Here is a 13347-nt window from a genome sequence, read left to right as displayed (position 1 = left end):
CTTCTGTCACTCTTCTGGATGTATGGCTTTAGTCTTCCTCCATTTTCTAGAATGCTTATGACATATATAGGAAAGTCTGAAGATTAATTTCACTAAAGTCAACACACACACATTTACTTCAAATACTAAGTCTTCACTCACCTTTTGGGAATGAAGAACTTTTGTTTCTGAAAAATCACATCATATGGCAATATGCTCTTTCAATAAGCTAAACAAAATGAAGTTGAGGTGGTACAATGGCCCAGAGAAATTGTACATGCTGAATGTTAACAGTTCCTCTTCTTTACAGACCCTAAGCATTACCCATGACCACAAGCAGAGCTAATGGAGGCCTTGAATAGCTCGTTTCATGCTCCTTCTAAAATGTGAGGGCATACAGTCTGAAATGAAGCCATGTGAAAAAGAGCTGCAAAATAAATACTATAGAGTGTCTCTAACAGGCAGAGATATTCCTATAACTATTCATATATATAATAATAGCAGCTAAAGTGTTTAACCTCTGTATTGCTAGGTACTATTCATAGTGCTTTACTTTTCATAACTCCTTAATCCTCAAAAAAACTCTATACTATAGGTACTATTATTTTTTCACATGTAGAAAAATAAACCAGTTAAGAAATAGGCCAAGCAATTTGTTCAAGGACACACAGCCAGTAATTGGTCAAAGTTGGATGCAAATACAGATATCCTGACTCTATAGCACAGGTTGCCTCTTTCTTGTTCTGTGATCAGTGGTCAATGGTTTGGCATTTTATCCCATCAGTGACTTTTTCTCGCGCTCTATTGGCAATGATGGCAAGATATTTCTAGGGCATTTTCAAACAATTCCAATTTTGGTTTATGTAAAGGAATCTATATAATAATCCTGCAAACAATTTCATTCACACTACAAAAACATTAAACTTTACTAAATACTTCTTTACTAAAAATATTTGAAAAAAATAATGAGGTGCAAATAAGCTCAAAGATTTATCACTGAATATGGAATTACTCTACAATTTCAAATGCTACAGCGGTTAGTCATCAAATAAGGTACGTGATAAGGAGGTAATCACATTAGGCAAACTGCTACTCACTATATAAATGTAACGTATTTTTACTGTTAAACTTTTATTGTGAATCCTGAAATAAAACATTTTGAGGTATTCAAGTCTGTTTTGGGTTATGAAATATTGTTTTAATTTTGCTTAGGTTCAAATGACTGAAACTATTTTGGGCACACTTTGACTGCAATGAGTTTTTAGGAACAATGTGAAATATAAGTATGAGCCTTATTCCTTTGGATACAGAAAGTCTTCTCAGCACCACTCTTTCTTCATATGAATTGCTTCTCTGGACCCAAGGTCTGAATACACTGAGGTTGACATTATGCATAAAACCAATCAAAGTAGTAGAACAATATTCTCCTCAAGCCTAGACAGAATTCTACCATCATGAAGTGACAGAGATCCTGATTTGTAGGTCAAAATTGGAGTTACGAGGATCCAAAATTCTAAAGTACAACTTCAAAAAGGAAAAAAAGAGTAAAGCAAAAAATTTTCTTTCTATTCCAGAATGAGCCTAATGGTATTACTAAGGAGGGTTGGGAGAAGAAAAGCAAAACATGAGTACAACCCTGTAGGTCTCAGTGCCTACCTACGTGTGAGGTTGGTAAACATTTAGACATGTGTATATTTATTTAATTTTAGAATCTTGTGACTAGAACAGTGGTTCTCAACCAGGGCAATTTTGCTCCACAGGGGCATCTGGCATCTGGCAATGTCTGGAGACATTTTTGGTTGTCATAATTTGAAGTGAGGGTCTTACTGGCCAGGGATGCTGCTAAATATCCTACATGCACAATATGGCTCCTCACAACAAAGAATTATCTGGTCTAAAATAGTGCCTTGGTTGAGAAACCTGGACTAGAGGAGTTGACTTCAGGCAGGCCTAAAATCCAGGCCTACAGAGAAGGTGGCATACCTGGGGAAGTGACTTTTGATTCACTCATTCTAACAATAAGCATCAAGAATGTTTGGAGGTTGTTACCAGTTACATGTACCTGTTGATCAGGCAGATGCATAGTCAGACTCTCAAAAACAGTAGGAAGGAACCAAGTAGTTATAAACCTTGCCCCTTTCTTGCAATAAGAATGGAAATGAGAGTTTCTTAAAGACAGGATCCACACCCCAATTAGGGAGAAACATAAATAGTGGATGCCTTCATGGGAACTTGAAGACATTTTCCCTTCTGATTAAGATTGCTGCTATGTGTTCTGTGCAGCTATTTTTGGGTAGTAAGTTGTATTCTTATTCCATATTAAAGGAATCTGTAACCTTTGCCTGGCAAGGTATCTTTCCAAAAATCATATCGCCATCCCATCATGACAATGTGTATTGTCATATAATAAGAAAGTCTCCATTTCCTTTTACTCTCCAAAGTATACTCTTGTAAAAATGATGTGGCTCTCCTTTTTTTCACATTTTCTTTTCTCTGCCTCTTCTCAGCATTTAAGCATACATTTATCTTATACCAATTTATATGTTCTGGTAATTATTCTCTAGTTATTTCATGTGTGTATTTTGCTTATTAGATTCTGGACCAGGGCAAGAACTGTATCTTCAATCTCCTTTGAAATCTCCTCTGCACCTGGTATAATTTTGAGCGCATTTAACAGCTTGTTGAATGAACTAACCAATAATATGTGCATACATGAGAGAACAGAATAAAATCCACAATAAATATTGTTATCCTGATATTCCACAAGGCATATAAAGCTGGTTGGACCCTCATAAAAACACATACACCAAACCCATAAAATATAATCATCTGCAACAATTAAATTCAAACAATGATTGTGATATCATATTGCTTAAATTTAACATATAGTTTCTCACTTGGTAGAAATGTAATAGAACTTGAAAGGGAATTACATTTACTCTCTTTTCTATAAAGCCATCAACTGAGGCAAAATTTACGGCATTTAAGCCTCTCAGTATCAGGGCGCTGATGTGTAGAAATGGATAGATTCTGGTTACATATTGACTATATGCAAAATTAGAAAGTATTAAGTAAGCTTAATTACTTGTTGTTTCTGTTAAATGCTGTGAACAAGCCAAGTACTTTAAACAACTCCAGTAACTGGCTTCAGTGGAGATGCAGTTAACCATTACTTGCAAACAACTAAATATTCAGTGCATGTGAATGGCTATTTTATGGGATCTTTCCATTCTTTCACAAAAGGGATCATTACTGAGTATCAGAAAAATTGCACCTGAGTCACAATAATGAACATTAACAACACACAGACACACAAATAATTTTTCTGACTCCTATACAACCAAAAAGTATTGGTTATTTTAAAATGCCCTACTGACACTTACCTGGGATGAAAAAGTACACACTAGGAAGTCTGCCTGAGAGAGAAAATGTATATCCAGGATCACTCCACGAAGTGAATTTTCTGTGTATCGATTGTGCAGTCCAGCTGACCAGGAAATAGAGTTATCACTAATAAATTCATAATTGGGGTACCTGAAAAAATAAATTTATAGATGGTCATAGATATTACAGTATCCTATCAGAAGGTAGACTTTCTCCTTTGACTAAGAGCTTCTAACAGAAAGGAGACCTTTAATTATGGCATTTAATACTATAGTTGATGAGACATCTTTGAAGTCCATCAGTGGGGCAGAAACCATTCTGGAATGCCCTGTATATTAAATTTTATTGGCATATCATATAAAACACACATACACACATCAAAATGTCCTTTATCAATTCATGAAATAGCCAAAAATTGAAGTCTCCTTTTTGTTTTTGTAATGAGTGACTTTTAAGAGTTTATTCAAACTGCTTTCATATTTGGTCATTGAGCTTTTCCTTTAGAATATAAATACTATGATAAAACCTCATTAAAATTTTTAATTTAGAATTTTTGAAAATTCAGATTTGAGTTAGGCTTTGTAAATGTCTTCTTCAATGACATTACAAGTTAATAATAAAAAGAAGTTAAGAGATGAATATTTTAAAAATTTGGGAGAACTAACAGTTTCCCTTAGCCTGCATCCTTCTTGAAGAACCATGTACTCTTATCTAATAACAATAATAGAAAGCCCATTCTAATATTTATGGAAGAAAATTCCATAGATGTCCACCAAGTAATATTTTGGTAGTCTTGCTAGAGACAGAATGTGTGTTTAAAAGTATTCATACAGGATGTCTTTTGAAAAGAATCTGGAATATAATAGAGGAGGAATAAATATTTGCTGAAGGAATAATAGTTCCTATATAGAAACCCTGAAGCATCAGGAGTCAGTTTACATGTTTGTCTTCCAAAGAGTATTCCAAAAAAGGTTAGGACCATGACTTATTTTTCTTTGCATCACAGCATCTAGCACTCCACACAATGCTGTGTGAATAAATACATGAACAAGTGAGTGCTACCCATGCCTGGGACTTTCCCTAATCCCCTAAGAGCTGTTTCAGTTTCTCTTCATTTCATGGCCACCGAGGAGCTTTCCCTCATTGCCTCTGTAATAACGATTGTAAAGGCAAAGTCTCTGAGCACTGTTTCAGACTGCTATTCAGTGTTCAAATCCATTTGGCCTCATTATTTTTGACAGTTTGCCCTCTTCAGCTCAAAATCAAGGAGATGAAGAAAATGTCACATTTGTTCAGAAAAGAAAACAACCAGAAATAGTTTTAATGTGATTCTTGGGAAGCTGCATACCCAGGCATGGAGCAGAAACAACAACAAAGAAATACGAAATGCTAGAGGGAGAAAGAAAGGGGGGAACTGATAAAACCAGCATAGGTTTTATCCTTGAATAAAGACTAACTTTGTCAGCATGATTTGGATGCTCAGTGAAACAAAGGAATGATCAATTTACCAAGAAGTAACACTAACATTAATGGCCTTCCTAACTAAAAGAGCCCTCTCTGGAACCAAATCAAAAGGGTATCTAAGGCTGGGTGCAGTGGCTCATCCCTATAATCCCGTCACTTTGGGAGGCTGAGGCAGGCAGACTGCTTGAGCTCAGGAGTTCGAGACCAGCCTGGGCAACACAGTGAAACCCCACCATTATTTAAAAAAAAAAAAAAAAAAAAAGGTACTTAAGTTCCTCAGGCCCATCTCTACATGCAAGAGTTCTCAGGCCTATCTCTATGGCTTCATAAAGGATATCTAAGTGTAAAAAAAAAAAAAAACACACACACACACACACAAACAAAACAAAATAAACAATGGAAGAAGGAAATTTTACACGTTTCATAATGACCATGAAACTCTTTGCACAAACATGCTTTTTGTCTTTTGACCTCAAGTATGTCAGTGGAGGAATTCTTCTACCTTGAGGTTTCAGATACTGGGAATAATAATATTTTTTCTTTTTCCACTTTATAAAAATTTGTTTTTGTATCATCCACAAAGGACTAGCTTGCAGTTATAAACTAATATCTGGCGTTCTTTTCTGAAGTCCTTCTCTCGACTGAGGTAGATACTTCTCTTTGTGACTTCACTGTACCTGGTACATAAACTCCTTCAGGAGACGTATCTAAATTTACTGTAATATGTGTTATATGTATATTGTCTACCTGTTGGTTACTTCCTGAGATAAGGAGCCACACATTATATTTTGACTTTGTATTCCTAGTGCTCTGTGCTGTGTCCAGCATATTATAGGAGTTCAATAAAATAGTGAACAAATACACCACTCGTTGTTGATTCTTTGTTTCACAGGGCAACCAAATACTTTACAAAAAACTTTTAACAAATTGTTCTTGTCTCTATTCATTTCAGTGTACCTACTTTTAGAAAGAACTCATCCAGCATTTTAAAAATAAAGAATAAACTCAATTTGTAAATATTTTACCTGGGAAACTTTTAAAGGCTTGTTTTTCTTCCTATTTTAACCCCATCCCTAATCTCCACAATCTTAGAATGCAATATTGGATAGCCAACTTTAATAGTTCTTATTTCTTTGACTGTCAATGATTCTGTGATTCAAACACTGTAACACTGAACTACTTAGGAGATGGCCACAATAGCAACGGCTGTCACAGTCACTGGGATGCTGGTGGTAAAATCTTGTGGATGAACTCAATTTTTTTTTTTTTGAGATTGAGTCTCGCTCTGTTGCCCAGGCTGGAGTGCAGTGGCGTGATCTTGGCTCACTGCAACCTCCGCCTCCCGGGTTCACATCGTTCTCCGGTCTCAGCCTCCTGAGTAGCTGGGACCACAGGCGCCCACCACCATGCACGGCTAATTTTTTGTATTTTTAGTAGAGACAGGGTTTTATCATGTTAGCCAGGATGGTCTCAATCTACTGACCTAGTGATCCGCCCACCCTGGCCTCCCAAAGTGCTGGGATTACAGGCGTGAGCCACTGTGTCCAGTCGGACTCAATCTTAACATGGAGAAATCAGAAGTGTAATACTAAGCCACAAAGCATTAACTAATCATCTTCACACAGAAGCTATGTGTATAAAGCTAATTTTAACTCCTTTTCAAAGAATGATCAACACAGAAAATAGATTCTCCTCTGACTGTGTGAACACTATACATCATTTAAGTTTAATTTTTCATCTCTTCACCCTCTTGAAGCAGAAAAGTCTTACAATGATTACCTTGGACACTATATACTTTGATAATAGATTAATTCATGCTTTTGGTCTCTTAAAACAATGGCAGAGATTTTTATGATTTGCTTAGGTATCAAAACCAATCCTGAGTAGTTTAAAGCAGAATTAAATCAGAGTAGAAAAACATTTAAGTAAAAGAGTAAAGAAAAAAAACCCATCATTTAAATCCCCAAGAAATGACTCAAGTTGAAAATAAAAATAAAAGGATTTACAAAAAGAAAAATTTATGCATAAAAGGCTAGTACTATATTTATAACAGAATATGGAGAAAATTGCTGCCTGGACTACCACTGGCAGGGGAGTTATAGCTGTTGGCTACAAGGAGGAAATTCTGGTTTTACTATTCTTGCAGTCCAAGTAGATACTGCCAACTGTACTATAAGGGTTGTTTGGTATAAAACTGTCATGCTGTGCTATGGATCAAAGCTGTAAAATGTTTATATCTAGCCAAGTGTGGTGGCATGTGCCTGTAGTTCCAGCTACTCAAGTGGCTGAGGTGGGAGGATCATTGAGCCCAGGAGGTCGAGGCTACAGTGAGCTGAGATTGTGCTACTGCACTCCAGCCTGGACCCTGTATTTAAAAAAAAAAAAAAAAGTTTATATCCTTGCATCTAAATACTTCCAAGTCCAGAAATCTAGCCTAAGGAAATAATGTGGATAATTTTAGGCATACGTCATAGCATTACTTATAAGAATGAAACATTGGAAATAATCTGACTGCCTAATATTAGGAGAATGGTTAGTCAAATAAGCAATGGCATATCAGTACAGTGTATATGTATGTAGTCATTAAAAAAGATGTTTAGGCTGGGCATGGTGGTTCACGTCAGTAATCCTGGCACTTTGGAGGTCAAGGCGGGAGGACTGCTTGAGCCCAGGAGTTTGAGACCAGCCTGAGCAACATGCAATACCGTCTCTACCCACAAAAAATTAGCTGGGCATGATGACGTATGCCAATGGTCCCAGCTACTCAGGAAGCTGAGGAAGGAGGATCTCTTGAGCCCAGGAGGTTGAGGCTGCAGTGGGCCATGCTTGCACCAATGCGTTCCAGCCTGGGTGACAAAGCAAAAAAAAAAAAAAAAAAAAAAAAAAAAAAAAGATGTTTACAATGACTATTTTAGCAACCTGGGGGAATGGATCTATTGCTGTATTAAGTGAAAAGGGTTTAAATTATATAGAATTTGATCAACTACAGTCATGCTCCAGTTAACAACGAGGATATGTTCTGAGAAATACATCATTAGGCAATGTTATCATCATGCAAACATCATAGAGTGTATTTACAAAAACCTGGATGGCACAGTCAACTATACCACACCTAGGCTATACATATATACCCACCTAGGCTATATGTAATAGCTTATTGCTCCCAGGCTACAAACCTGTACAGCAAGCTATTGTATTGAATACTGAAGGTAGTTGTAACACAATGGTAACTATTTGTGTATCTAAACATAGAAAAGGTACAGTAAAAGTACAGTTTTATAATCTATGGGACTACCATCATACAGGTGTTTCATCACTGACTGAAATGTTATGTGGTACATGACTGTATTAGAAAATGAGACTACATAAATAGGATTGAGGATAATACTTTTTCCTTGATTTGGTAATGATATGGTTTGGCTGGGTGCCCAAAACTTTCCCGTGCTGTTCTCATGATACTGAATAAGTCTCATGAGATTCAATGGTTTTAAAAACAGGAGTTTCCCTGCACAAGCTCTGTTCTCTTGTCTGCCACCACATAAGTCATGCCTTTCACCTTCCATCATGATTGTGAGGCCACCCCAGCTATGTCGAACTGTAAGTCCATTAAATCTCTTTGTTTTGTAAATTGCCCAGTCTTGAGTATGTCTTTATTAGCAGTGTGAAAATGGACTAATACAGTAAATTGGTACAAGAAGTGGAGTGCTGCTGAAAAGATACCTGAAAATGTGGAAGTGACTTTGGAATTGGGTAACAGGCAGAGGGTGGAACAGTTTGGAGGGCTCAGAAGACAGGAAAATGTGGGAAAGTTTGGAACTTCCTAGAGACTTGTTGATTGGCTTTGCCCAAAATGCTGACAGTGATATGGACAATAAAGTATGGGCTGAGGTGGTCTCAGATGGAGATGAGGAACTTGTTGGGAACTAGAGCAAAGGTGACTCTTGTTATGTTTTAGCAAAGAGACTGGCAGCATTTTGTCTGTGCCCTAGAGATTTGTGGAACTTTGAACTTGAGAGAGATGATTTAGGGTATCTGGCGGAAGAAATTTCTAAGCAGCAAAGATTTCAAGAGCTGACTTGGGTGCTGCTAAAGGCATTCGGTTTTATAAGGGGAGCAGAGCATAAAAGTTTGGACAATTTGCAGCCCAACAATGTGACAGAAAAGAAAATCCCATTTTCTGAGGAGAAATTCAAGCCAGCTGCAGAAACTTGTGTAAGTCATGAGGAGCCGAGTGTTAATCACCAATACAATGGGGAAAATGCCTCCAGGGCATGTCAGAGACCTTTGCAGCAGCCCCTCACATCAGAGGCCCAGAGGTTTAGGAGGAAAAAATGATATTGTGGACCGGGCCCAGGGTCCCTCTGCTGTGTTCAGTCTAGGGACTTGGTGCCCTGCATCCCAGCTGCTTCCGTCATGACAAAAAGGGGCTAAAGTGTACAGCTCAGACTACTGCTTCAGAGTGGAAGCCCCAAGCCTTGGCAGCTTCCACATGGTGTTCGGCCTGTGAGTGCACAGAAGTCAGGAACTGAGGTTTGGAAACCTCTAACTGGATTTCAGAGGATGTATAAAAACACCTGGATGCCCAGGCAGAAGTTTGCTGCAGGAGTGGGGCTCTCATGGAGAACCTCTGCTAGGGCAGTGCAGAAGCAAAATGTGGGGTCAGAGCCCCCACACAGAGTCCTTACTGGGGCACCACCTAGTGGAGCTGTTACAAGAGGGCCACCATCCTCCAGACTCCAGAATGGTACATCCACCAACAGCTTGCACCATGCACCTGGAAAAGCCACAGACACTTAATGACAGCCCGTGAAAGCACCCAGGAGGGGGGCTATACACTGCAAAGCCATAGGGGTGGAGCTGCCCAAGGCCGAGGGAGCTCACCTCTTGCATCAGTGTGACCTGGCTGTGAGGCGTGGAGTCAAAGGAGATCATTTTGAAGCTTTAAGATTCGACTGCCCCACTGGATTTCGGACTTGCATGGGGCCTGTAGCCCCTTTGTTTTGGCCAATTTCTCTCATTTGGAATGGCTGTATTTATCCAATGCCTGTACCCCCACTGTATCTAGGAAGCAACTAACTTGCTTTTGATTTTATAGGCTCATAGGTGGAAGGGACTTGCCTTGTCTTGGATGAGACTTTGGACTGTGGACTTTTGAGTTAATGCTTACATGAGTTAAGACTCCGGGGGACTGTTGGGAAAGTATGACTGGTTTTGAAATGTGAGGACATGAGATTTGGGAGTGGCCAGGGGTGGAATGATATGGTTTGGCTGTGTCTCCACCCAAATCTCATCTTGAATTCTCAGGTGTTGTGGGAGGGACCCAGTGGAAGGTAATTGAATCATGGGGGCAAATCTTTCCCCTGGTGTTCTCATGATAGTGAATAGTCTCACAAGATCTAATGGTTTGAAAAACAGGAGTTTCCCTGCACAAGCTCTCTTCTCTTGTCCGCTGCCATGTGAGACATGCCTTTCACCTTCTACCCAGATTGTGAGCCCCCCCAGGGATGTGGAACTGTTAAGTCTATTAAACCTCTTTCTTTTGTAAATTGCCCAGTCTGGGGTATGTCTATCAGCAGTGTGAAAATGAACTAATAGGGTATTTACCAACTTGCATATTTTTAAGTGAGCATGAATTAATTTGCTCATCAAGAAAACAAGAAAAAAAGCTTGTGATGCATTCAAGAACAAGTGAAAGAGTAGACAAAATTAGTATCTTTTTCTTCAACCAAGCTACAAATTCAGTTTGGTGTTTTAAATTGAAGAAACATGGTAAACTATACATATTTGATTGTGTTTTGTGCCCAAATGTCACTTAATCCCTCTTACATTAACTCATTCTTATACTTGGCTGACGAATTATTTGCCCTTTGTTTACATATATACATATCTCAGTGTGTGTGTGTGTGTGTATGTGTGTGTATGTGTGTGCATGTGTGTGCACATGTATATGGTAGTGTGTGTATATGCTCAAGAGAGGGAGCCTTGAATAAAAAAGGCAATTTCCTTCAGGTTCATTTGGATTCTTCAGAGGTAGAAAGAGGATTTAAATTATTATCTAATGACTTAGATTAATACCTGCATTATAGTCCTCATTCTAAATTTATTTATTTTCCTCATCCCCATTTGAAACATGGGGGACAACAAATACATTAATAGCCAAAAAGCTTAAATGATTAACTGTTAATGTTTTCAAACTGATGGGATTGAAATCAACACCATTTAATATTTACTGGGCTTAATTTAACTACAGCTAGGTATTATGTCCAAAGTACTTATAATCTAGTGAAGGAGACAGAAGTAAGCAAGTGCTAAACACTACAACAGAGGACTGTACAGAGTGGGGAACACAGGCCAGTCAAGGGTTCAGGGATGACTTCTGGAGGAGATAGTATCTGAGTAGAACTAAGACTAGAATTTTCTTCTCCTTAATTTCCTACTTTTACATACATTTAATACATCCTTCATTTATTGATAGTAAATAAAGACTAACTCCAGGTTTACTCAGATCCTATAAGAAGTATCCAATTACGATTTGTGCTTTATCTATGTGTTTTCATAATACCCCATGTTAACCCCATAATAGTGTTACTCACACTGTAGGGTAATTGTTTATTCCCCTATTAGATTTGGGAATTCCTTGACAGCAGGGAGTATCTTGTTTATCATGAAATCCCCAGCACCCAGCACAGTGCCTGAAATACAGGCAAGCTCAAAAAATAATTGTTACTGCTCCATACACAGTAGTAGTCTTTATTCCTCAACTTACAAAACTTACTTTTTGATTCCTTACCTTTCTTTAGTATAACTTCCAAATTCCAGAAATTATTATAAGACAAAACTCTACATATGTGTTCAGTTGCCTGTAACTGTTAATGAAGACAGTGAAATCAAAACAATAAGCACCTGGTTTTATTGCTAACAGTCTGTATAGCTGGCTAGTGTTATTGACTGAATGTTTACATTTGCACAAATTCCTATGTTGAATCCCTAACCCCAATGTGATGGTGTTTGGAAATAGGACCATTGAGAAATAATTAGGCTTAGATGAGGTCATGAGAGTGGGGCCCTCATGATGAGATTAGTGTTCTTATATGTAGAGACATAAAAACACTTCCTCTCCTGTTCCCTGCACACACAAAGAAGAGGTTACAAGAGCACAGAGTGCAATAGTTGCTTCTTACAAGCCAAGAGAAAATGAAATCTACCTTGCTAGCATCTTGATCTTGAACTTCCCAGCCTCAGACCTGGGAGAAATAAATTCCTGTAATTTAAGCCACTCAGTCTATGTTATTTTGTTATGGCAGCTCCAACAGACTAGTGAAGATTTTAGTACCAAGAAGTAGGGTGACACTTTTAATGATGATAATGATTATTGCTGGTGACAATGCATAAGTCAGTGGTCCAGTTCATCTCAGACTTCTTACAAGACATTATTGGATATGGCTAATAAAAACACTTTGATTAGACTGACAGTTATACAAGTACATAGTCAACTGAATTTTTAAAACCCTAATAATTAGCAGTAATAATATACAAAAATCACAAGTCATGGGAAGTAAGAATTCTTTTAAACTGAAAGAGACAAACCCACTCTAGAATCACTAGTTGGTCTAACTTACTTTGTTTTTGCCTCCTTTAATAAAGAAGGGTCATCTGTGGCCAAATATACTCTTTTTTTGTCCACTTGCATTCTGCGTGCAAGAAGCTGAAAATGTTCTTCAACATGCACCATGTACTCTTCAATGGGATGGAAGGCAGCTTCTGTTCCCACTTTGTCTGTGCGTCTGACATGGACTCTGGGGGAGAAATTCAGATTCTACTGGTAATGTACTGACACTTTGAGGGTACTCAATTTATACCCCTACTTATGGTGGCATTATAGGCATTTTTAACTGATTTTTCTTTCATTTTCACCATTAGAAAAAGTAAAACACATAGTATTTTAAAAACTCAAAAATATATATTCTAAATATATTTGCAGGCTAAACAATACAAGGGGAATTAGAAAGTAAGTAAAGCCTTTGAAGAATGATTTCTTACAGAGAAAATAATTCACATCTTAGGAATAAATGGGGATTTCAGAGTTGCATTTCATACTAGGCAGCAACCAGCTGTCTGGAAAAAAACTGAATATAACTTAAGATTTTTGTTACCAGGATGATACCAGGATTCACAGTCGTTACTAAAGAACATTAGAGATATTATTTGTAAAGTTCTGATACCAAGGGTTTTCCTCTTTATTTTACCCTGTAGAGTCACCATAACTGCCAGCTTGTAGAACTTAAAAGTTGTCCCAGGAAAACATAGACCTGGATAAACTTTTACAGCACCGTTAAGACTGGCAAATCTTTTAAGGGTTTTTACTATTTTAGGTAAATGAAACCGATTCCAGCCCTTCTGTTGTGGGCATAATCAATTTCCTTTCTCTGTTTTTCACCATATCAAATGACAGCAGATATTAATTTCATCTGTCATATTTAAGAAAAGCCCCAAAATTGTAAAATTGGGGACACAGATTCA

General features: G+C 37.8%; 1 protein-coding gene across 5 annotated transcripts in view; it reads right to left on the bottom strand.

Annotated features, from left to right (window-relative positions):
• Positions 1-13347, bottom strand: part of FUT8 (fucosyltransferase 8) — a 381361-nt gene that overhangs the window by 54070 nt on the left and 313944 nt on the right. For all 5 annotated transcript variants that reach the window (XM_030812303.1, XM_030812283.1, XM_030812313.1 and 2 more), the window contains 2 exons: positions 12447-12623; positions 3363-3513 (listed from right to left, as the gene is read on the bottom strand). In XM_030812303.1, the coding sequence (XP_030668163.1) occupies positions 3363-3513; positions 12447-12623 (328 nt within the window). The remainder of the gene's footprint in view (positions 1-3362; positions 3514-12446; positions 12624-13347) is intronic.

Source organism: Nomascus leucogenys, chromosome 1a, assembly GCF_006542625.1.
Source record: "Nomascus leucogenys isolate Asia chromosome 1a, Asia_NLE_v1, whole genome shotgun sequence".
NCBI classification, from domain to species: Eukaryota; Metazoa; Chordata; class Mammalia; order Primates; family Hylobatidae; genus Nomascus; species Nomascus leucogenys.
Note: the sequence above shows the minus strand (reverse complement) of the source record. Positions and strands in the feature narration are given on the sequence as shown.